We start from the raw sequence: 24,238 nt of genomic DNA on the forward strand, positions 1-24,238 counted from the left end.
CAGGTGTGCACTCACCAGTCGCAAGCACAAGGGGCTCAGCAGCCATGCGGCAACATGTCATGAGTGTGGGGGGTCTCAGCAGCCCTGTACCCATGTCATGAGTGTGGGGGGGTCTCAGCAGCCCTGTACCCATGTGTCACAATTTGGGGGGGGGGGGGGGCGGGGAACGTGTCTCAGGAGCTGTGCACCCACGTCACGAGCGTCGGGTGGTCTCAGCAGCTGTGTACCGACATGTCATGGGGGTGGCGCAGTCTCAGCAGCCATGCAGCCCTGTGTCATGAGTCTGGGGGGGTCTCGGCAGCCCCGTGCCCCCCGTGTCACGAGTGTGGGGGGTCTCAGCAGCCCTGTGCCCCCGTGTCATGAGCTCAGGGCAGCTGGGCTCTCAGCAACCCTGTGTGCACGTGTCACGAGCACGTGCGGCCTCAGCCCTCAGCAACCCTGTGCCCACGTGTCACGAACGTGCCAGGTCTCAGCAGCCAGGCACCCACGTGTCACGAGCATGGGGGATCTCAGCAGCCCCGTGCACATGTAGCACGAGCACGCCAGGTCTCAGCCAGCCTTCCTTGTTCCCCCACGGGGCTCTGGAGCCAGCCACTGTCCCCAGGGAGCTGGCAGGCTGTCCCCGTGCTGTCCCGGGGAGGCTGAGTGTCCCCAGCCACAGCGCCCGTGTCCTCCCTTGGCCCTGCCACCCCCGGGGGGGCCCCACGGCCGGCAGCGACCTCTGTCCCCGGCCAAGGCTGGCTGCGGGTGCCCACGGCGTCACGTGGAGCGGGCACCAGAGGGGCCACCAGAGCCACCGGAGGCCGAGCCAGGAGCAGCCGCGGCACCGGACGGAGGGATGGACGGACGGACGGACAGGTGGGCAGGGGGAGGGATGGGTGCTCTGGGTGCCACCAGGATCTTCGCCCCGGACAGCCTTGCGGTGGGTGCCCTGGGTCTGGGTGGGGACACCAAGGTCACCCCGCCAGAGGATCCGGGTGTCACCATCCCACCTGGAACTGGGAAGGTGTCACTGTCCCCGTGTCCTGGGCCCAGGTGGCCTTGGTGGCCCAGTCCTATGTGTCCCAGTCCCAGGTGGCCCAGTTTCCAGTTTCCTGGTCCCAGGCATCCCTGTTCCCAGTGTCCTTATCCCAGACGACCTGGGTGTCCCAGTCCCAGGTTCCCCATTCCCATAGGTCCCAATCCCAGTGTTCCTGTTCCTAGCATCCCTGTCTCAGGTGATCCAGGTGTCCCAGTCCCAGGTGTCCTGGTCCCATACGTCTCTCTTTCCAGTATCTCCATCCCAAGTGACCCAGGTTTCCCAGTCCCAGATGTCCCTGTTCCCAGTGTCCTTATCCCATGTTATCCAGGTGTCCCTGTGCCAGCATCCCTGTCCCAGGTGCCCCAGCTTTCCGGGTCCCATGTGTCTGAGTCCCCGGTGTCCCAGTCCCAGGTTTCCCAGTCCCAGGCATCCCTGTTCCCAGTGTTCCCGTCCCAGGGTGACCCAGGTGTCCCGGTCCCAGGTTTCCCATTCCCGTAGGTCCCAGTCCCAGGTTTCCCAGTCACAGGCATCCCTGTTCCCAGTGTTCCCGTCTCAGGGTGACCCAGGTGTCCCGGTCCCAGGTTTCCCATTCCAGTAGGTCCCACTCCCAAGTGTCCCTGTTCCTGGTGTCCCTGTCCCATATGTTCCAGTTCCAGGTGTCCCTGTTCCCAGTATCCCAGGTGTTCCCAGTCCCAGGTGTCCCGGTCGCATATGTCTCTGTTTCCAGTATCTCCATCCCAAGTAACTCAAGTGTCCCTGTCCCATACATCCCTATCCCATGTGTCCCAGTCCCAGGTGTCTCAGTCCCATGGAGGTTTAGGTGTCCCTGTCCCATATATCCCAATCCCATATGTCCCTCTCCCAGGTGATCCAGTCACAGGTTTCCCAGACCCATACGTCCCAAGTCCAGGTGTCCCTGTTCCAGGTGTCCTAGTCCTAGGTTTCCCAGTCCCAGGTGTCCCTGTCCCAGGTTTCCCAGTCCCAGGTCTCTCTGTTCCCAGTGTCCCTGTCCCAGGTGATCCTGGTGTCCCAGTCCCATGTGACCCAGATGTCCCAGTCCCATGTGTTCCGGTCCCAGGTTTCCCAGTCCCAGATATCCCTGTCCCAGGTGCCCCAGATGTCCCAATCCTACACGTCCCAGTCCCAGATGTCCCAGTCCCATGTGTCCCAGTCCCCGGTTTCCCAGTCCCAATTGTCCCAGTCCTGGTGTCCCTGTCCCAGGTGACCCAGATGTCCCGCTCCCACGTGTCCCAGTCCCAGATGTCCCAGTGTCCTGCCGAGACCGAGGGAACCCCCAGATTTTTGCCGAGTGGGGGGGGGGCACACACACACACACACACCCCCGGGCTGCCAAGCACCGCCCCCACCCAAACCACCCCTCGCTGCTGGGTCCCACGGTGGGGGGGGCCCAGCCCATCACCCCCCACCCCACAGCCCCCCCCCCCCCACCTCCCAGGGCACAGGGACCCCCAGCTGCCACCTCCGTGCCCACAGGTGTGGGTGCAGGATGGGTGCAGGGGTTTTTTTTGGGGAGGGGGAGAGGGTGCAGGGCAGGCTCCCCCCCTTCCTGCTCCCTGTGCCCCCCCCTCCGCAGCACCAGCAGGTGGCTAGGAGCCCCCCTGGAGCAGTTGCCCACCCCGGCGCTGACCCTGGACCAGGCGACTGTGCGGCGCAACGCCGAGCGCATGCGGGAGCGCTGCCAGGCCCTGGGCCTCCGCCTGCGCCCCCACGTCAAAACCCACAAGACACTGTGAGTGTCCCCCCCCCACCACCACCACCACCCGCACCAGAATCTCCCATCACGCCCTCCCCCAGCATCCCCCGTCTCCCCCCACCCCCAGAATCCCAGCATCTCCCCCAGCATCCCTCCAGCAACATCCCAGTACCCCCCCTGGCATCCCCTCAGCATCCCCCATCTTCCCCTCCAGCATCCCCCACACACACCCTCCCCCTGGGCACCCCCCCATCTCCCCCCCCCCAGAATCCCAGCATCTCCCCCAGCATCCCTCCAGCAACCTCCCAGTATCCCTTCCACCATCCCCCCATTCTCCCCCTGAGCATCCCCCCCCATATTGCCCCCAGCGTCCCCCCCAGTAGCCCTCCCAGCATCCCTCCGCCTTCCCCCCAGCATCCCTCCGGCATCCCCTCACTTCCCCCCCCCCCCCCCAGCATCCCCCCACCTTCTACACCAACATTCCCCCCCCATCATCCCTCCAGCATCCTCCCGGTATCCCTCCCAGCGTCCCTCCACCTTCCTGCCCAGCATCCACCCAGTATCCCTTCACCTTCCACACCAGCATCCCCCCCATCATCGCTCCAGCATCCTTCCAGCACCCCCCCGAGCCCCGCCCTCAGCACCCCTCACCTTCCTTCCCCCCAGCATCCCCCCCCAGTATCCCCCCCAGTATCGCTCCCAGTATCCCTCCACCTTCCCGCCCAGCATCACCTCACCTTCCCCCCAGCATCCTCCTACCTTCTATACCAGTGTGCCCAGCATCCCCCCAGTATCCCCCCACCTTCCTCCCCAGAAACCCCCCCCGGCATCTTCCCCAACATCCCCCTCCCAGTATCCCCCCCAGTATCCCCTCGCTTTCCTCCTCGGCATCCCCCCACCTTCTACACCAGCATCCCCAGTATCCCTCCAGCATCCTCCCCAGCATCCTCCTCACCGTCTACACCAGCATCCCCAGCATCCCTCCAGTATCCCCCCAACTTCCTCCCCAGAAACCCCCCAGCATCCCCCCCCAGCATGCCCCCCCAGCATCCCTCCAGTATCCCCCCACCTTCCTCCCCAACATCCTCCCACTTTCTACACCAGCATCCCCGACATCTCCCCCAGTATCCCCCCACCTTCCTCCCCAGCATCCTCCTCACCTTCTACACCAGCATCCCCAGCATCCCCCCAGTATCCCCCCACCTCCCTCCCCAGAACCCCCCCCCATGTCTTCCCCAACATCCCCCCCCAGTATCCCCCCAGCATCCCCTCACCTTCCTCCTCAGCGTCCTCCCACCTTCTACACCAGCATCCCCCCCATCCCTCCAGTATCCCCCCACCTTCCTCCCCAGCACTCCCCAGCGTCCCCCCAGCATCGCCCCCCCCATCCTTCCCAGCATCTCCTCACCTTCCCCCCCCCCCAGAATCCCCCCACTTTCTACACCAGCATCCCCAGTATCCCTCCAGTATCCCCCCAGAATCCCCCCACTTTCTACACCAGCATCCCCAGTATCCCTCCAGTATCCCCCCAGAATCCCCCCACTTTCTACACCAGCATCCCCAGTATCCCTCCAGCATCCCCCCAGCATCCTCCCCAGCACTCCCCATCCTCCCCCCAGCACCCCCTCACCTTCCCCTCCCAGCACCCCCACCATCGCCCCCTCACACCCCACACCCGCCCCCCCCCCCCCCCCCCAGAGAAGGTGCCGAGCTGGCGACGGGTGGCACCCGCCGGGGCATCGTGGTCTCCACCTTGGCCGAAGCTCGTTTTTTCGCGGCGGGGGGGTTCGATGACATCCTCTACGCTTACCCGCTGCCGGGGGGGCGGCTGGAGGAATGCGCCGCCCTGGCCCAACGCCTTCAAGCCTTCCAGCTCCTCCTCGACAGCCCCCAGGCCTTGGCCCTCCTGCGCCGGCGCCCGCTGCCCCCCGGCAAGCGCTGGCTCGTCTGGCTCAAGCTCGACTGCGGCAACGGCAGGGGTAGGTGACTCCCCCCCACACATCCTCCCCCCCAAAAAAATAGCCCCCCAAATCCCACCAGTGCCTGGGGTGCTGCAGAGTTGGGGGGGGGGGGGGGAATGCAGAGGTGGTGTCTTCCCCAAGGGTGTTTTCATCCATCCTTAGGATGCTCAGGGGGGTGGGATGCTCCGTGTTCCCCCCAGCCCCACCATCTCAGCCAGGATGGGGCATTTCAGCGCCCCCCCCCCCTCCTCCCCCCAAAGTCATTCTTCAAGGATGCTCCATGGGAAGGGATGTTCCATGTCCTCCCCAGTGCCCTAGACCTACTATCTCCAACCAGAATACTGTCTCCCTCCTCCATGGGGAGAGACGTCCCCCCAAAACCCCCAGCTCCACCATCTCCAACCAGGATGGGGCATTTTAGACCCCCCCCCCCAAAAGTCATTATTCAAGGATGCGCCACTAGGGATGGATGCTCCATGTCCCATCAACCTCAAGCCCCCAGAACCACCATCTCAACGAGGATGGGGCATTCAAGACCCCTCCCCCTCAAAAGTCATTCTTCAAGGGTGCTCCATGGGAAGGGATGTTCCATGTCCTCCCCAAGCCCCCAGACCCATCAGCTCCAACCAGGATGGGACGTTTAAGCCCCCTCCAAAAGTCAATATCACGGATGCTCCTTTGGGGATGGATGCTCCATGCCCCACCAGCCTCAGGCCCCCAGAACCACCATCTCCAACCAGGTTGGGGCATTTAACCCCCACCTCCCAAAAGTCATTATTCAAGGATGCTCCTTTAGGGATGGATGCTCCATGCCTCATCAACCTCAAGCCCCCAGAACCACCATCTCAACCAGGACGAGGCATTTCCGCCCCCCCTCAAAGTCATTCTTCAAGGATGCTCCATGGGAAGGGATGTTCCATGTCCTCCCCCAGCCCCACCATCTCCAACAAGGTTGAGGCATTTAAGACCCCTCCCAAAGTCATTATCCAAGGATGCTCCCTTGGGGATGGTTGCTCCATGCCCCATCACCCTCAAGCCCCCAGACCCACCATCTCAGCCAGGATGGGGCATTCAAGATGCCTCTTCAAAGGTCATTCTTCAAGGATGCTCCATGGGAAGGGATGCTCCATGGGAAGGGATGTCCCATGGGAAGGGATGTCCTCCCCAAGCCTCCAGACCCACCATCTCCAACAAGGATGGGACATTTAAGACCCCTCCCAAAGTCATTATCCAAGGATGCTCCACTGGGGATGGATGCTCCATGCTCCATCAACCTCAAGCCCCCAGAACCACCATCTCTACTAGGATGGCCCATTTAAGTCCCCTCAACTCCCATCTTCACCCACCCATCACAGGGATGCTCCATGGGGAGGGATGCCCCATGTGCCCCCAGACCCACCAGCTCAACCAGGATGGGACATTTAAGACCCCTCCCAAAAAAAGTCATTCTTGAAGTCTGTGCCATGGGGCAGAGATGGCCCAAAGCCCCCAGGATGGGACATTTAAGCCCCCCCGACCCCATTTTCACCCACTACAGGGCTGCTCCATTGGGGAGGTGGTGCCCCGTGTCCCCCCTGTCCCCTATCCCCACCATCTCGCCCAACTTGGGGCACCAAACGCCCCCACCCAACACCCACACACCCCCCACCCATGATGTCTGGACCCTCCTCCCCACCGGCAGCCGGCGTGCGGCCCACGGACCCCGGTGCCATGTCCCTGGCCCGGGCCATTGCCGAGGAGGCACCGGAGGAGGTGACATTGGTGGGGGTCTACGCTCACTGCGGGGACACCTACGGCTGCCGGGATGTCCCCGCCATCCAAGCCATCGCCCGGGCCACCACGGCCGCCGTGCTCGACTTCGTCACCGCGTGAGTGGCCCAAACCCGGCATGGGCAGGGTTAAGGGGGTCGTTTTGGGGGAGGGAGGGTGTCACGTTGGCCACCATGGGGGGTGGGGTGGGGTGTGTGTGTCCCCCCTCCCCGCCCCACCTCTTCCCCACCTCATAAACCCCCACCCCCCCACCCCAGCGGCTGGTTGTAAATGCAAATCACCCCCATAAAAGGGGGCCTTACAAAGCCCCCCCGGGGAGCCGGAGGGGGATGTTGGCATCTCCGGTCACCTTTGATGTGGCTTTGGTGGCGGGTTGTGACCTGTGTCATTGTTGTGTCCCCCCCCCCCCGCCCTTGCCACCCCTTTTGTCCCAGGGGGGTTTTGCATCCTGGAGGGAATTGCTGCCGGATGGTTCTTACTTGGCGGGAGGGGGGGAGTCCCCTGGGACCTCCATCCCCCCCCCCCCCCGTGCATGGGGACGTGCTGTGACACATCTGGGGTGCTCAGGCACATCGAGGGGGAAGGGGGGTCCCTGGCACATCTGGGGGGGGGGGGGATGTCTCTGCAACATCTGAAGGGTCCCTGGCACATCTGGGGGGGTCTCTGGCACGTCTCGGGGGGGTCTCTGCAACATGTCAGCGGGTCCCTGGCACACCTGGGGGGTGTCCCTGACACATCTGGGGGGTCCCTGACGCATCTCAGGGGGTCTCTGCAACACCTGGGGGGTCCCTGGCACATCTGGGCGGGGTCCCTGACACATCTGGGGGGTCCCTGATGCATCTCAGGGGGTCTCTGCAACACCTGGGGGGTCCCTGGCACATCGGGGGGGGGGTCCCTGACACATCTGGGGTGTCTCGGATCCCTGACACATCTCAGGGGGTCTCTGCAACAGCTGTGGGGTCTCTGGCACATCTGGGGGGGCCTCTGGCACATCTGGGCCGGGTCCCTGGCACATCTGGGGGGTTTCTGGCACATCTGGGGGTGCTCCCAGGTACATCTGGGGGTGCTCTGTCACATCTGGGAGCTCCGGGGCACATCTGGGGGTGCTCTGACACAGCAGGGGGGAGTATATCCGGAGGGTGGGGGTCCCCAGGAACATCTGGGGGTGTTTTCACACATCTTGGGGAGTCTCCAGCATATCGGGGCAGGGGGGTGGGGCTCCAGCACATCTGGAGGGAGTCTGACACATCTGGAGGCTCCCAGAAACATCTGGGGGTGTCACTGGCACATCTGGCATTTCCCAGGCACATCTGGGGTACCCCGACACATCTTGGGAGGTCCCCAGCACAGCTGGGGAGTCTCCAGTACATCTGAGAGCTCCCAGAAACATCTGGGGTTGCCCTGGCACATCTGGGGGGGAAGCTCCAGCACATCTAGGGGTGTTGTGGCACATCTGGGATCTTCCGGGCACATCTGGGAGTGAGTCAAACACATCTGGGGGATCTCCAGCTCTTCTGGGTGGGTCTCTGGGGCATCTGGGGGCTCCTGGGCACATCTGGGGATGACTAGGAACATCTGGATGCTGTCCTAGGTCCATCAGGAGATGTGCTCTGGCATATCTGCGGGGGGGGGGGGGGGGAGCACCCTGCCTTGAGCATTTGGGGGTTCTCTATTGCATCTGGGGGCTCTCTGGCACATCTGGGGCTCCCTGAGGCATCACCACCTCCATTCCCTCTCCCGTGGCACCGAGGGGTGATGGATTCATCTCCCGTCCTGCTCCTGTGGCACCCACTGGTGATGGATCTGTTTCCAGTCCTGCTACTGTGGCACCCTGGGGTGGTGGACCCACCTCTGGTCCCACTCCCTGTGGCGCCTGGGGGTGATGGACTCACCCCTGGTCCTGCTCCTGTGGCATCCAGCAGTGATGGACCCACCTCTGGTCTTGCTCTTATGGCACCAAGGGTGATGGACCCACCTCTGGTCCCACTCCCATGGCACCTGGGGATAACGGGACTCATCTCCTGTCCTGTTCCTATGGCACCCAAGGGCGACGGACCCACCTCTGGTCCCACTCCCCACGGTGCCTGGGGGTGATGCCCCCCACCCTGGCCATTCCCCGGCCACTCAGAGGGTCCCATGTGCCAGCAGGCTGCGGCAGGCGGGCGTGCCGTGTCCCCAGGCCAGCATCGGCTCCACGCCATCCTGCAGCCACCCAGTGCCGGAGATGGCCCAGCTCACCGAGCTCCACCCGGGCAACTACCTCTTCTACGGTGAGCTGGTTGGAACCACCATCACCACCACCCTGGTGTGACAACATCCCCCCCGCCCCCCAACCAGGGCGGGGATGCATCCCAACCTGGGCTGGGCACCTTCTTCTCCCAGACCTTCAGCAGACCCTGCTGGGTTCCTGTAAGCCGGAGGAGGTGGCCATCCGTGTCCTCACCAGGGTCATCGGTCACTACCCTCACCGCAACCAGCTGCTGGTGGACTGCGGGTGGGCTGCCCTCAGCCTCCACGGCCGTGACCAAGCGCCCACGGGCTGTGCCACCATCGAGGGGCACCCCCAGCTCAGGTGAGCACCGTGCGGGGCGGACGTGGGTGGTGGGAGGGGACGCACAGGTGGGGACGTGACGGCGTGTCCCCCCAGGCTGGTGGGGCTGACGCAGGAGCACGGGCAAGTGGAAGCCATCGACGGCCGGTTGGACTTTGAGCGCTTCCCGTTGGGCAGCATCCTGGCTCTCATCCCCTTCCATGTGAGTACCAGCCCCATGACCCCCCGTCACGCCCCGTCATGTCCCATGACCCCCCGTCACGCCAGCTCAGCGTCCCTCCCCACCGCAGGCCTGCGCCACTGCTGCCATGCACCCTGTCTACTACGTCCACGCCGAGGGGAAGGTGGTGGAGCTCTGGCACCCCGTCCGCGGCTGGTAGGGAGGAGAACAGGGAGCTGCTGCCAGGGTCCTGCACCCACACCAGGGTGTTGCGCCCATGCCGAGACCCCGTGCCCGCACCGAGGTCCTGCACCCACGCCAAGACCCTGCACCCATCCTGGGGTCCCAAACCCATCCTGGAGTCCCACACCCATGCCAGCATCCTGCACCCACACGGAGACCAGGCAACCAAACCAGGGTCCTCCTGCGCCCACGCTGAGGTCCTGCACCCACGCCAAGACCCTGCACCCATGCCAGAGTGCTGCTGCTTCACCCATGCTGGGGTGCTGCTTCCACTTGGAGACTCCGCACCCACACCAACACTGCACCCGTGCTGTGGTCCCGCATCCATATATTGAGGCCGTGCACCCACGCCGGGATCCTGTGCTTGCACCGAGGTCCTGCACCCATGCCAAGACCCTGCACCCATCCTGGGGGTCCCACACCCATGCCAGCATCCTGCACCCGCGCCAGGGCCAAGCACCCAAACCAGGGTCCTGCTGCACCCACACCAAGACTCTGCACCCATGCTGGGGTCCCGCACCCATGAAGAGCCCCTGGAACCCCACCAAGGTCCTGTATCCATGTTGGGGTGCTGCACCCACACTGAGACCTTGCACCCATGCCAAGGTCCCGCACGCAAACCGAGGTCCTGCACAAACACCAGGGTCCTGAACCCACTTGGAGACCCTGCACCCACACCAACACTGCACCCATGCTGGGATCCCCCACCCACGCCAGGGTCCTGCATCCCCCCCAGGGCCATGCACCCACGCCAGGGTCCTGCACCTGCGCTGAGACCCCGCACCCACCCCCACACCGGGCTCAATAAAGCTGCTTTTCCCATTCACAGACACTTTTCCCCCCGGGGCATGGAGGGGACAGGCCGTGGGGAGGCGGTGGAGGTGAGGGGACACCTTCCCCCCTGTCCCAGTTTGGACCAGTCCGGCCCCGCCCGGCCCTGCCCGCAGCGGGACGCGAACCAGCGGCCCCCGGAGCCGAGCCCGGCCCGAAGCCCGAGCCGAGGAGGGAGGGGCGGGGTCCCGCCGCTCGCAGCCAATGGCGGAGCGCCCCGCCCTGCCCGGCCCGCCGCGAGCCGCGCCCGGCCCCGCCCACCCGAGAGGAACCGAGCGGGGCCGAAAGGAGCCGAACGGGGCTGAACCGGACCGAGCGGAGCCGAGCGGAGCCGAGCGGAGCCGAACCGGACCGAGCGGGGCCGAGCGGAGCCGAACCGGACCGAGCGGAGCCGAACCGGACCGAGCGGGACGGGACCGGACCGGACCGGGCGGGGCCGGAGAGCTTCGGTTCGGTTCGGGTCGGTTCGGGCTGGTCCCGGGGCCGGTCCCGTCTCGGCGATGCGGCGGGACCGCGCGGTGCTGCCGGTGCTGCTGCTGCCGCTGCTCTGCCCGGTGCGGGACAGGGCGGGGGCGGCACCGGGGACCGGGACTGGGGATGGGCACCGGGGACCGGACGGGACGGGGACAGGGGTGGCACCGGGATCGGCACCGGGACCGGGAGGGGGTCGGGACCCGCCGGGCCGCCCGCTCCCCCCGGGGGCTCGGAGTGACTTCACCGAGTGTCCGCTGGGGGAGGGTCTGTCTGGCTCATCTTGTTTTGTTTTATTATTTCATTTTATTTATTTTATTTTATTTTATTTTATTTTATTTTATTTTATTTTATTTTATTTTATATTATTTTATATTATTTTATTTTATATTATTTCCTTTTTTTTTCTTTTTTTTTCCTTTTTTTTCGGGGTTTTGGTTTTTTTTGGTTATTTTATTTCATTTTGTTTCATTTCATTTCACTTCATTTCATTTCATTTTACTTTATTTTACTTTATTTCATTCTATTTATATTTCATTTTCGCTTCATTGTGTATTTTTCACTTTGCTTTTTATTTCACTTTTTTCCACTTTATTTCACTTTTCACTTTTTTTTTCCCACTTTTTATCTCCCTTTATCTCCCTTTATTTCAATTTTATTTCACTTTATTTAACTTATTTCACTTTTTATTTCACTTTATTTCGTGTTTTTCACTTTTTTCATTTTTTTTTTTACTTTTTTATCTCACTTTATTTCAATTTTATTTCACTTCCTTTCACGTTTTTTACTTTTTTCTTTTTTTTTTTTGCTTTTTTATCTCACTTTATTTTATTTCACTTTATTTCAATTTTTTTCCCCTTTTTTTCACTTTTTATCTCACTTTATTTCACTTTATTTATTTCACTTCACTCCATTCCGTCGCTTTTCCTTTTTATGTCGTCTCGGTGCCTTTTATCTCCTGCTCGTTCTTATTTTCCATTTAATTATTTTCTTTCATCATTTTGTTTTCAATTTTATTTATTTTCCTTTATTATTTCTTCTTCTTATTTTTTTTTTAATTCCTTATTCCCTCACCCCACTCTATTCTATTCTATCCCCCCCCCCCCCCCCCCCCCCGCGGGCTGCCCCGACACCACCCATTTAACCGGGGCCGAGCACCCCATGTGCCCCCCTCCCCCCCGCCCCACCGTGTCCCCCCATGTCCCACCTCCATGTCCCCCCCCCCACGTCCACGTCCTATGACCCCCCTCCATGTCCCCCCCCCCATATCCCACTCCCCATGTCCCCCCCCGTCATGTCCCCTTCCTGTGTCCCCTCCCCATGTCCTCCCTCCATGTCCCCCCACGTATCCCGCCATGCCCCCCCCCCCATGTCCCCCCCATGTCCCCTCCCCATGTCTCCTTCCTATGACCCCCCCCACCATGTCCCCTCCATGTCACCCCTTAAGTCCCCTCCCCATGTTCCCCCTCCATGTCCCCCCCCATATCCCCCCTCCATGTTTCCCCCCCCCGCCAAGGAGCAGGTCCCCGGGGCTGCTCCAGGACCCCAAACCAGCCCCCACCATGGGGGGGGGGGGGGGGCACAGCAGGGATTTGGGGGGGGGGGGGAGGGGACAGCTGGGTGTCCTGGTGTTCCCCCCCCCCGGGGCACAGCTTCAGGGGGAAACTGAGGCAGCCCCCTCACCCCACCCCCCCCTGCCCCTGCCCTATCCTGTACCCGCAGGTGCCGGGGGGGTGCGGGAGCGGGAGGACGACGGTGGCAGGGGGGTGCTGCCCCCCCTGCCCCCCCGCCTTCGGTGTCACCGAGCCCTGTGGCCACCCCGACACCCACTGCCAGCCCTGCCTGCACAGTGAGTACCCCCCCCACAACCCCCCACCCATGGGTGCCGCTTCCCCAAAAGGGGAAACTGAGGCAGGAAGGGGGGGTTCCCCCCCCCGCACCTCCATCCCCATAGACGAGGAGCTGGAGCGCACGGAGGGGGCCCCTCCGGGGGAGGCGGTGACGGGGGTCCCCTCGCCTGTCGCCACCCCCGAGTTCGTGCCACCCGAGGCCACCAGCAAGGACATCATCCCCGTCTACTGCTCCCTCCTGGCCGCCGTGGTGGTGGGACTCCTCGCCTACGTGGCCTTCAAGTGGTAGGTTGTGGGGGGGGGGGGTGGGGGGGGGGGTGGTCAAGGTGGGGGAGGCCACAGTTATGGGGTCCCTGGGTGACAATCTCCCCCCGCCCCGTGGGCAGCTGGCACACGTGCAGGCAGAAGAAGCAGCTGGCCAAGGCACGGGCAGGGGACTTGGGGACATCACCGGAGGGGGAGAAGCTGCACAGTGACAGCGGGGTCTTCCTCGACACCCACAGCCTGCAGGAGCCCCACCAGCCCGGCAAGGGTGAGCACCCACCACCCAGCGACGGGTTTCGGGGAGGGGGAGGGTACCCATGGTGGGGTGGGGTCCAGGGAGGGTTTTGTCCCCCGACGTCATCGGGATGGGGTTGGGGAGCACCCGTGTTTGTGGGTGGGTGTTTCCTGGGTGGATCTGTCCACTTGGGGAGCATCTGGGTGGGGTTGGGGTGCTCTAGGGATGGGCTTGGGGTGCCACCATGGCCCGTGGAGGACCCACATGGGTTTTAGGGTGCATCTACACCCCAGAGAGCTCCCACATGGATTTGGGGTGCCACCATGGCCCATGGAGGACCCACATGGGTTTTAGGGTGCATCTACACCCCAGAGAGCTCCCACATGGATTTGGGGTGCCACCATGGCCCATGGAGGACCCACATGGGTTTTAGGGTGCATCTACACCCCAGAGAGCTCCCACATGGATTTGGGGTGCCACCATGGCCCGGGGAGCACCCATATGGGTTTGGGGTGCACCTATGCCCCCCAGGGAGCATCCCGATGGGTTGGGGAGCATTGAGGATCCTTGGGGTTCATCCATGTGGGGTTGGGAGCACCCATGCCCCAGGGAGCATGCGGAAATGGGGGTCAGGGAGCAATCAAATGGGATTGGGGAGCACCCAGATGTGATCAGGGAGTACCCATACCCTTGGGAGCACCCAAATGGTGGTTAGGAAGCACCCATGCCCCAGGGAGCACCCAAATGGGGATCATGGAGCGCTTGAATGGGGTTGGGGAGCACCTGGGTGGGACTGGGGAGAAGTATACCCAAGATAGCACCTTGTCTGGGGTTGGGTGGCACCCAAATGGGGGTCAGGGAGCACCCAAAGGGGGTTGAGGAGCACCCATACCTCAGGTAGCACCTGGATGGGGTTGGTTGGCACCCAGATGAGGGTCAGGGAGCACTCAAATGGAGTTGTGGAGCACCTGGATGGGGTTGGGGAGCACCCAAATGGAGGTCAGGGACCGCCCAAGTTGAGTTGGGGAGCACCCATAACCCAGGTAGCACTTGGATGGGGTTGGTGGCACCCAAATGGCGGTCAGGAAGCACCCAAACAGGGGTCAGAGAGCACCCAAATGGGGTTGGGGACCACCCGAAGGAGGTTTGGGGAGCACCCATGCCCTGGAGACCACCCAAATGAGGGTCAGGGACCACCCATACCCCAGGAAGCACCCAAATGCGGGTAAGGGAGCCCCCAAATGGGGTTGGGGAGCACCCATGCCCTGGGGAGCACCCAAATGGGGTTCAGGGAGCACCCAAATGGGGTTGGGGACCACCCAAAGGGGGCTGGGGACCACCCAAAGCGGGGTCGGGGAGCACCCATGCCCTGGTCAGTGTCTCTCTCTCCCAGGACCCAGTGACACCCCCCGGCACAGCCATGGCGCCGGGTGGTGACTTCGGGTGCTGACACCGACTCCCCCCACCCCTCCCCGCAGCCCGCCACCCCGAGGGCCACCCCGATGGCCACCCCTTGAGCTCGGTGTCCCCTCAGCGTCAGGAGGAGCTGGAGCGGCTGCTGGAGAGCGGGGGGCCGGGGGGGGACTGGCGCGGCCTGGCCACCCGCCTGGGCTTCGGCCCCGACGCCATCGTCACCTTCGGCCGGGGCCGGGCGCCCGCCCGCGCCATGCTCAGCGCCTGGGCCGGCACCGAGGGGGCCACGCTGGACGCCCTCTGCCAGGCCCTGGCCGCCATCGGCCGCCATGACGTCACCCGGTGCTTGGCGGCAGCGGGGGACGCCACCTCCGCCGTGTGACTGTCCCCAAGGCGGGGGGGATGCACACACCCTGGCCCGCTCGGGCCCGTGTGGGGTTTTTCAAGTGGGTTTTGTACTTTTTTTAGAGGGGGCCGGGCGGGGGGGGGGATGTGGTGGCTTCAGGGGGGGGGTGGTGACAGAGGGCGGGGGCCGTGGCTGGTCCCTGGGTGGGCGCATTAAACATGTCACTTGTGTCACCAGGAGTTGTGTCTTCAGGCGTCCATGTGTGTCCCTCAAGTGCGTGTCACCGGGACAAGTGTCCCCACAAGCGCGTGTCACCGGGATGTGTCCCCTCAGGTGTCCGTGTGTGTCCCCCCCCCCCAAGCTCACGGCACCAGGATGTGTCCCCAAGCACGTCACTGGGATATGCGTCCCCACAAATGCGTGTCACCAGGATGTGCGTCCTTCAGTGGCCGTGTGTCCCCAAGATGTGTCCCCTCGGGTGTCTGTGTGTCCCACCAAGCGCATGTCACCAGGACATGTGTCCCCACAAGCGTGTGTCACCGGGATGTGTGTCCTTCAGTGTCTGTGTGTCCCCAGGATGTGTTCCCTCTGGTGTCCCCGTGTCCCTCCAAGCTCGTGTCACCAGGATGTGTCCCCTCAGGTGTCCCTGTGTGTCCCCGAGTGCGCGTTCCCAGGATGTGCGTCTTCAGACAGCCGTGTGTCCCCAGGGTGTGTGTCCTTCAGTGTCTGTGTGTCCCCAGGATGTGTGTCCTCAGGTGTCCGTGTGTCCCATCAAGCGCATGTCACCTGGATGTGTATCCTTCAGTGGCCGTGTGTCCCCAAGATGTGTCCCCTCAGTGTCCATGTGTCCCTCCAAGCTCATGTCACCAGGGTGTGTCCATGTGTGTCCCCAAGTGTGTGTCCCCAGGACGTGTGTCTTCAGGCACCCATGTGTCCCCAGGATGCGTGTCCTCGGGTGTCCATGTGTGGCCCCAAGCGCGTGTCACCGGGACGTGTGTCTTCAAGTGTCCGTGTCCCCCCAGGACGTGTGTCCTCAGGCATCCCTGTGTGTCCCCCCCAAGCGTGTGTCACCAGGATGTGTCCCCTCGGGTGTCCATGTGTCCCTGGGCTGTCCCCCCAGGTGTCCGTGTGTCCCCAAGCATGTGTCACCAGGATGCGTGTCCCCAAGTACGTGTCCCCATAAGGACAGTGGGGGGGCGGGGAGGAGGGGACACCCCCAAAGTCCCCAAGGCAGGTGTCACTGGGGGATGGTAATGACAGAAAACAGCCATTTTAACCCCAAAATGTGCCCAGACACCCCCATCCCGAGCTGGGCCATCCCAAAATCCCGTCCCACCCCCGGGAGTGAGAGGGGACAGATCCCCAAGCCAGGCCATCATGTCCCCACCGCTGCCACCATCGTGTGTGTCCCCCCCCCCCAGGCTGTGCCAAACCTCTCTGGGGGCCGGATCCGGTGTGGATTTTTTGGTCATTTTTTCTTTTCTTTTATTTTTTTTTTTTTGTTGGGAAATTTTTTTTTTTTTTTTTTTTTTTTACATAAAAAGTTCCGTAAAAATTGGATAAAGTAAAATGATTTAAGCAGTAAAATCAATCTTATCAACATCGCACGAGGCCCTGCCAGAAATCCGGGGGGGCGGCCCCGCTCCGCAATATTTACAGGGAAACAGATTAAACCTGGCGGAACCTGGGGGGGGGGGCGGGGGGGGGGGAATAAAAAAAAAAAAATTAAAACCAAGGAAACGACCAAAAAAAAAAAAAAAAATTAATTAATAATAACCCCGAAACTATCCTTACAAAGTGTTCCCGTGGTATCGGCACGTCTTGGGCTAAAAGCAACAAAAAAAAAAAAAGAAAAGGAAAATTATCAATATATTCACATATAGGTTAAAATATAATACAGAGGGTGGTGACGCGCGGGGCGCGTCCGGCAGCGCCACCGGGTTTCGGCTGCCTCCGCGCGGCCCCGGCAGCTCCAGGCGCCTCCTGCCGTAGGGGATGAAGTTTCTTAGCTGTTGGGTTTTGTTTTGTTTTTTTTAAAAAAAATAATAATAAATTCACAGGTTGGTGGTTTAAAAGGGCAAATCCGGGCAGAATCGGGGGTTTCTTCCGAGGTTGGGCTGCGGCCGGTGTCGCTGGGAGGGTGGAGGAGGCGGTGGAGACGGCGGTGGAGATGGCGGAGATGGTGGTGGAGATGGTGGAAGGTGTGGTAGAGACGGCGGAGGAGATGGCGGACACGGTGGAGGACATGGTAGTAGAGGAGACGGTGGAGATGGTGATGGAGGTGATGACGGAGATGGTGGAGATGGTAGAGATGGTGGTGAAGATGGAGACTGGTGGACGTGGTGGAGACAGTGGTGGACATGGTGGAGGAGATGGTGGAGATGGCGGTGGCCGTGGTGGAGGACATGGTGGAGATGGCGGTGGCCGCGGTGGAGATGGCGATGGAGATGGTGGTGGCCGTGGTGGGGATGGTGGTGGCCATGGTGGGGATGGTGGTGGCGGTTACTCCAGCTCCGTGTCTTCTTTGGGTTTGTAGATGGCCCCGAATTTCTGCATGTATTTCTTGATGTATTCCTTCGTCTTGTGTTTCACGTTCTCGTTGCACTCCAGGTCCTCCGGGTTCTTGCAGTATTTCAGCTCCTTGTTCATGACGCCGTGAGTCAGCTGGGGGGGAGAGGAGGGGCCGGAGATACCCACCGTTATTCCCAGTCATCCCAGTCTTGGGGATTCCCCAGGATATTTTGCTATTAATCCCCAAGTATTTACTCTCAATTCCCAATATTCCCCAAATATTTACTCCAGTTCCCAATATTTCCCAAATATTCGCTGTTATTCCCCCAAATGTTTACTCTAATTCCCAATATTCCCCAAATATTTACTCCAATTCCCAATATTCCCCCAATATTCGCTATTATTCCCCACACATTCCCCTAATACTTGCTATTATTCCCAATATTTGCTCTTACTCCGCAAATATTTCCCTAATATTTGCCATTATTCCCAATATTTCCCAATATTTGCTATTATTCCCTCAGCTATTTTCGTATTATTGCCCAAATATTCCCCAAATAGTTGCTGTTACTCCCCAAATAGTCCCCCAAATATTTTGTATTATTCCCCAAATATAGGCTATTGTTCCCCAAATATTCCCAAAATATTTGCTATTATTCCCCAAGCAGCTCCCAAATATTGGCTAATATTCCCAAAATATTGGCTATTATTCCCCCAATACTGGCTAATATTCCCAAAACATTGGCTATTATTCCCCCTGTATTCCCTATTATTCCCAAATATTGGCTAATATTCCCCAAATATCTACTGTTATTCCCAAAATATTGGGTATTATCCCCCAGATATTGCCTACTATTCCCCAAATACTCCCTATTATTCCCAAATACTGGCTAATATTCCCCAAATATTTGCTATTATTCCCCAAATATCGGCTATTATTCCCCCAATATTGCCTATTATCCCCCAAATATCCCCTATTACTCCTAAATACTGCCTATTATTCCCTAAATATTCCTTATTACTCACAAATATTGGCTATTATTACCCAAATATTACCTATTATTCCCAAGTATTGGCTAATATCCCCCACATATCTGCTATTATTCCCCCTATATTCTCTACTATTCCCAAATATACCCCATTACTCCCAAATATTGGCTAATATTCCCAAAATATTGGCTATTATTCCCCCAATAATGCCTATTATTCCCCAAATATTCCCTATTACTCCCAAATATTGGCTAATAGTCCCCAAACATTGCCTATTATTCCCAAGTATTGGCTAATATTCCACAAGTATCTGCTATTATTCCCCCAATAATGCCTATTATTCCCCAAATATTTGCTACTATTCCCCAAATATCGGCTATTATTCCCCCAATATTGCCTATTATTCCCTATTTCTCCCAAATATCGGGTAATATCCCCCAGATATCGGCTATTATTCCCCCAATATTGCCTATTATTCCCCAAATACTCCCTATTATTCCCAAATATTGGCTATTATTCCCCAAATAGCCCCTCTTATTCCTCCAATATTGCCTATTATTCCCCAAATATTCCCTATTACTCCCAAATATTGGCTAATATTCCCCAAATATCTACTATTATTCCCCAAACATTGCCTATTATTCCATCAATATTGCCTAATATTCCCCAAATATTCCCTATTACTCCCAAATATTGGCGGCTAGTCCCCCCATATTGCCTATTATTCCCCGAATATCCCCTATTACTCCCAAATATCGGCCGACAGTCCCCAAATACCTACTCTGATTCCCAAAATATTGGCTATTATTCCCCCAATACTGCCTATTATCCCCGCAGTGTTCCCCGTTATTCCCAAATCTTGGCTGTCACCTTGCGCGCCAGGTGTTTGAAGTCCTCGGTGGTGGTGATGCGTCCCACCTTGCAGTCGGGTTTGCGGTAGGGGTTCAGGCACTGCACGATGAACTGGGACATCTGCGGGAAGGGACACTTGGATCCAGCCCCGTCCCCCGGGGGTGACACGTCCCCAAGGCACCCACCGACACCCCCCCCCGGCACCCAACCGGTGTCTCCATCCCCACGTGTCCCCGCGGGATCCGGACCCAACCCAGGGGACACCCCTTGACATCCCCGCACGGTGGGGTGTCCCACCCCGACGTCGTATCCCCCCGTCTGGGATGGTGAACCCCCCTCCAGCGTCCCCCCTGGGTCATGTCACCGGGGTGTGACGGTGACAAATTCCCTGGAAACTCACTTCTTTCCTGAACACCTCTTTGCTCTTCTTGGCCAGCTCGCTGGACGTGTCCGCTTCCGCCGTCTTGGCCTTCTTGGAAGACTGGAGAAGGGACAACTGTGTCACCGGGGCGGGCAGGGCTCTGCCTGTCCCCAGCCCGTCCCTGTCCCCACCCTGGGGACAGCGCTCCGGCCACCCAGCCCTGCCCCACAGCCAGGCGGGAAGTGCGCGCTTCCCAGCTTGCTCCCAGTGAGCTTCCCAGCCCAGTCCCGGCACACTTCCCAGTTCAGCTTCCCAGCCCGTTCCCGGTGAGCTTCCCAGTCCAGTCCTGGTGAGCTTCCCAGCCCGCTCCTGGTGAGATTCCCAGCCCATTCCCAGTGAGCTTCCCAGCCTTCTCCCAGTGAGCCTCCCAGCCTGCTCCCAGTGAGCTTCCCAGCCCATTCCCAGTGAGCCTCCCAGCCTCCTCCCAGTGAGCTTCCCAGGCCAGTCCTGGCACACTTCCCAGCCCATTCCCAATGAGCTTCCCAGCCTGCTCCCAGTGAGCCTCCCAGTCTTCTCCCAGTGAGCTTCCCAGCCCAGTCCTGGCACGCTTCCCAGCCCATTCCCAATGAGCTTCCCAGCCTGCTCCCAGTGAGCCTCCCAGTCTTCTCCCAGTGAACTTCCCAGCCCAGTCCTGGTGAGCTTCCCAGCCCAGTGCCAGCGTGCTCTCCATCCCAATCCAGCCACACTTCCCAGCTTCATCCCAGTGAGCTTCCCAAGTCCAGTCCTTGTGTGCTCCCCAGTCCAATCCTGGCAGTCCCGGTGAGCTTCCCAACCCATTCCTGACACCCTTTCCAGCCCGGTCCCCGTGCACTTCCCAGCCCAGTCCCAGTGTGCTTCCCAGCCTGATCCAGGCACGCTTCCCAGCCTGGTTCCAGTGAGCTCCCCACCCCAATCCAGCCATGCTTCCCAGCCTGCTCCTGGTGATCTTCCCAGTCCAATCCCAGCAGTCCTGGTGAGCTTCCCAGACCAGTGCCAGCGCGCTTCCCAGCCCAATACCGGCATGCTCCTCACCCCAGTCCAGGCACGCTTCCCAGCCCACTCCCAGTGAGCTTCCCAGCCCACTCCCAGCACACTTCCCAACCCAGTCCCAGTGAGCTTCCCAGCCCAATCCAGGCATGCTTCCCAGTCTGGTCCTGCTGAGCTTCCCAGCCCAGTGCCGGCACACTTCCCAGCCTGATCCCACCCAGCCCAATTCCAGAGCGCTTCCCAGCCTGATCCCAAGCACGCTTCTCAATCCCGGCACGCTTCCCAGTGCACTCCAGCCAGGCTGCTGGTCTGGGAGCACAAATCCCGGGGAGATGCGGGGGGGACCGCTCCTCGTTCTTCTTTCCTTGGGGGAAAAAAAGCTGGAAAAAGGGTGCAATCTGGTCCTGGGGGAGTTGGGCCGATCTGGAGGGGGGGAAATGCTTCCCCCTCCTATTTATTTCTGATTATCTTTAGCTATAGCCCATCCCAGAAGAATAAAGTGAATTTTATAGGAATTTCCGGCCATTTCTCCGAGTACTAATCCCAGAGCACCGGCTGATTTCATTTGCCGCCCGTGTTAACGGAGCAGGAACTGCATCCCGAGGAGCATCCCTTCGCCTCCAGCCCCCCACCCCAGCATCTCTCCTCCGGCGCTGGTTTTGGGGAGAAATTTGGGAACCGTGGGTTATCCCGACTCGGATTTTCAAGACAGAGCGAGCAAAAGGGGCTGGATAAAGGCTTCCAAAGGCGGGGGAGATTTGCCTTCTCCTCCTGCTCTTTGAAGGTGTCCCGATATTCCTTTTAATTAAAAAAAAAAAAAAAACAAAACCCAAGCAATTTTTAGAAGTATTTCCCACTGAAAAAAGCAGGAGCCATCCCATCTTTTCCAAATCCCTGGAAATGAGCCGCAAAGCTCCCGGATGCGAAATGACGTGGGGTTTAAATCAACCCTCGACGGGGATGTTTTACGAGTGAGGGCCGTCCCCGAGCGAGCGCACATCAAAGCCGTCCCTTCCCTGCCGGCGGCTCGGGTACCGACATCAAAAAGGGTTGAGGATGGGGGAGCAGATGGCTCCCGGACGGCTCCCGGCGCGATCCTCAAACCCTGTCACCTCCCGTCACCAAACCCTTCTCCATCGCCTGCCCCTTCTCCATCGCCGAGCCCCGGTTTGGCCGGCACGTCCCCGATTTCTCTTGAATTCCCCGCACCGGCGCGCCAAGGAAAGAGTTATTTTTGAAGGCGGGTCAGTTCGGTTAACGAGGGGATTTTAATTCAGCCCTCCAAGGATGTGATAAACCATCAGCGCTAATTAGCTGGCTTAATTCGAGGCGGATGGATGGGTTTTCGGAAGAGCCGGCACGGCCAACGCCAACTAAAAACGAGCGTCAACAAACGCGTCGAGAAAGTAAATACGAAAATAAAAATTCTGGGATTAAATATTCCTGGGATTTCGAGCTCCGGCGCTGCCCACCACGACCGCGGGGGCCACGTAGCGAAGAAGCCGGGGTCGGGGGGAAAAGGGGAAAACGGCACTTTTTGGGGAGCGGCGGAGGGAGAAGAAGTCCGAGGGGTGGGAAAGCCGAGAGGCGACGCCGGCCCAGGTCCCTACACCGATGGGAAATCCTGCTCCCCTTGGCCGGAGGATGCGGGATGGGGGGAAAAAAATCAGTGCCAAAAATTTGGGAAGAGACACAGGAACTAGATTTCCCAGCTGCTACTTGTGGAAAGGCGCTGATTTCCCCTCCCGCTAAAATTCGTCTTTATTTTAGCACAAAAACCTCCTTATCCAAGGGCTTTAGTCTCCCTCGACGGGATCACGGCGCAGCCCCTCTGAAGCGCTCCCGTAATCCCAAACCGTGCCGCTCGCCAGGAAAACTCTAAGGCAGGAAAAGTGCCTCCCCCGCCCCCCCAAAAAAACAACAAACGGTGGTGATTACATTTATCAGCCCCCTTGCTTTACGCAAGGAGAGGTGGGGATGGAAAAGCCAGGGAAGACAGGAAAACCAGTCTGGGATGGGGTGAGGGTGGGAGGCGAAAGGAGCTGGGAAATCCGGAGGAGCCTGCACAGGATGCTCTTCTCCGGCAGCACGGGATAAGGCTTTTCCAAAGGGGGAAAAAAAACACCAAAACCAACCAAAAAACAGGTTTTAAAATGTGCTTTAAAGGGAAACGGCGAGAGTGGCTTCGCCCACCTCCTGTGCCTTTCCATCAAAATCGTTATCCCGGCGTGCGAGCCCCAGGAGAGCCCAATTCCCGCTTCCTGTCCCCCCCGCCCCCGGCCATGGCAGGGTGGGCTTTGAGGGTACGGAGAAGGGAGCAGATGCTGCTCGGAAGCGCGTTGAACACGCTCCGGAGGAAATAAAATCTCCCGTTCGCCGCCGGCGTTTCGCCGGGACGAGCGGTGCCCCGCGGCCAGGGAACGCCAGGAATAGCAGCAGCAGCTGTCGGGCGGCCGGAGCGGCGACGCCGGCGAGGTTTAATCCCCTCTTGGAAAAGGTACAGGGTGGGGAAGAGGAGGAGGGTAAAAAAAAAAAAAAAAAAAAAATCCGAGGAATGCGGTTGCAATTTCAGGGCGGGTGCATCCTTACGGAGGCGGCGAGCGAGCTAGGAGCACGTGGGAATTCAACGTTATTTCCACAACCAGGAAAAACCCAACCTTCAGGCCATCCCGGCCGAAGAAGGAAAAGATTTAAAAGCTCTAAAGTGAGTAAAAACCACAGCGCCGGGAGGTCAGCCAAAGCCGCGCGGCCGCTGTTGATGTAAGAAGGAGGGATCGACGGCTTCGGAGAAATTTTGCACCTGAAAATAGGGATTTTGGGGCTTTGAGTGAAGGGTGAAAACTCCGGGCAGGAGCAGGCAGCTCCGGGCAGGAGCCCTTCGAGCATCGCCCCAGTCCTCAGCACCCCTTTTTACCCCAAAGGTTTGGAATCCAGCATGTAAACGCCTGCCCACGTTTATGGAAGCGTCTTTCCTTGCGCTGCCAAGACCCTCGAAAATCCATCGGAAAAAGACTCCCAAGCCCCAAAGCACCAGCACAATTCCATTTTCTCCCTCAGAGGAGCCCAACCACCTTCTCAGCACCTTCAGCTCATCCCAGGGACGTTCCCCCAGTATCTCCAGGCTGGTCCACACCAGTCGGCTTTCTCTCCCACAGCCGGAGAGGCAAATCCCTCCAGGGGGCTGTCGTTTACGGCTGTTCCAGATGAATAAAACCTCGCCTTAAAGCCTAAAATGAAGATCCGTCGGATAAACAGGTGCCGGTGTCTCGCTCTGCGCGCCGATATCCTTCAACGGCCATTTGCAACCCAGCCCGGGAGCACCGGTGCAAATAAACCGGGATCAACCCCAGGCCAGCACGAGGGAAAATCCTTCCCCCTCCTCGCGGCGAGAACACGCCGTAGAAAACCGGCAAAATTAGGAATATTGGTTGTTCTTTCAGCCGGAGAGTTTCAGAAAGCTGCACGAGCCCGTTTTTAACGGTTTAAAGGGAGGAACCGGCCAGGAGCGGTGCTGCGCAAGGTCACTGCACGCTGCCGAGGGATCCAGCAAGCCCCAGCGATCCCAGGACGCTCCCGTGTCTGTGAATCCTTCCAGTGCCACGACTATTTGCTCCTTTGCCTGCCGAGATTCCCGAGGGATGCCGGCAGGGTAGGCGTGACGCCGACCC

At 59.7% G+C, this 24,238-nt stretch overlaps 3 protein-coding genes across 4 annotated transcripts in view; 2 read left to right on the top strand and 1 right to left on the bottom strand.

The window, feature by feature from the left end:
* The first annotated feature begins 564 nt into the window (after window positions 1-564).
* On the top strand, window positions 565-10,236 carry LOC128906102 (D-threo-3-hydroxyaspartate dehydratase-like). Of its 2 annotated transcripts, XM_054192959.1 has the most exons (9): window positions 565-858; window positions 1,694-1,762; window positions 2,616-2,771; window positions 4,434-4,714; window positions 6,378-6,564; window positions 8,615-8,736; window positions 8,849-9,038; window positions 9,114-9,219; window positions 9,308-10,236. In XM_054192959.1, the coding sequence occupies exons 1-9, from the start codon at window positions 839-841 to the stop codon at window positions 9,395-9,397; spliced, it is 1,221 nt and encodes a 406-aa protein (XP_054048934.1). In that variant the 5' UTR covers window positions 565-838; the 3' UTR covers window positions 9,398-10,236. The 2 variants fall into 2 exon arrangements, with proteins under 2 accessions (XP_054048934.1, XP_054048935.1); XM_054192960.1 differs by lacking the exon at window positions 1,694-1,762.
* A 321-nt stretch (window positions 10,237-10,557) lies between these two features.
* LOC128906104 (death domain-containing membrane protein NRADD-like) lies at window positions 10,558-14,951 on the top strand. The gene is made up of 4 exons (XM_054192965.1): window positions 10,558-10,805; window positions 12,445-12,857; window positions 12,959-13,104; window positions 14,550-14,951. Exons 1-4 carry the CDS (start codon window positions 10,752-10,754, stop codon window positions 14,864-14,866), a joined length of 930 nt encoding a protein of 309 aa, XP_054048940.1. The 5' UTR covers window positions 10,558-10,751; the 3' UTR covers window positions 14,867-14,951.
* Window positions 14,952-16,686: 1,735 nt separating this feature from the next.
* SETD2 (SET domain containing 2, histone lysine methyltransferase) overlaps window positions 16,687-24,238 on the bottom strand; it is a 74,806-nt gene continuing 67,254 nt past the window's right edge. The window contains exons 19-21 of the mRNA XM_054192958.1: window positions 19,584-19,664; window positions 19,202-19,303; window positions 16,687-17,494 (exon numbers count right to left, since the gene is read on the bottom strand). Of these exons, the coding sequence (XP_054048933.1) occupies window positions 17,333-17,494; window positions 19,202-19,303; window positions 19,584-19,664 (345 nt within the window). The 3' untranslated portion in view covers window positions 16,687-17,332. The remainder of the gene's footprint in view (window positions 17,495-19,201; window positions 19,304-19,583; window positions 19,665-24,238) is intronic.

This window comes from Rissa tridactyla, chromosome 2, assembly GCF_028500815.1.
Source record: "Rissa tridactyla isolate bRisTri1 chromosome 2, bRisTri1.patW.cur.20221130, whole genome shotgun sequence".
In the NCBI taxonomy this organism is placed as follows: Eukaryota; Metazoa; Chordata; class Aves; order Charadriiformes; family Laridae; genus Rissa; species Rissa tridactyla.

Bases quoted from the DNA above. Each gene is read 5' to 3' on its own strand.
- LOC128906102 (XM_054192959.1), top strand. From the start codon at position 839: ATGGACGGACGGACGGACAG. The intron at 1,763-2,615 runs GTAACTCAAGTG...CCCCCTCCGCAG, and splicing joins TTCCAGTATCTCCATCCCAA to CACCAGCAGGTGGCTAGGAG. The intron at 9,220-9,307 runs GTGAGTACCAGC...TCCCCACCGCAG, and splicing joins TGGCTCTCATCCCCTTCCAT to GCCTGCGCCACTGCTGCCAT.
- LOC128906104 (XM_054192965.1), top strand. From the start codon at position 10,752: ATGCGGCGGGACCGCGCGGTGCTGCCGGTGCTGCTGCTGCCGCTGCTC. The intron at 10,806-12,444 runs GTGCGGGACAGG...CTGTACCCGCAG, and splicing joins TGCTGCCGCTGCTCTGCCCG to GTGCCGGGGGGGTGCGGGAG. The intron at 12,858-12,958 runs GTAGGTTGTGGG...CCCCGTGGGCAG, and splicing joins GCCTACGTGGCCTTCAAGTG to CTGGCACACGTGCAGGCAGA.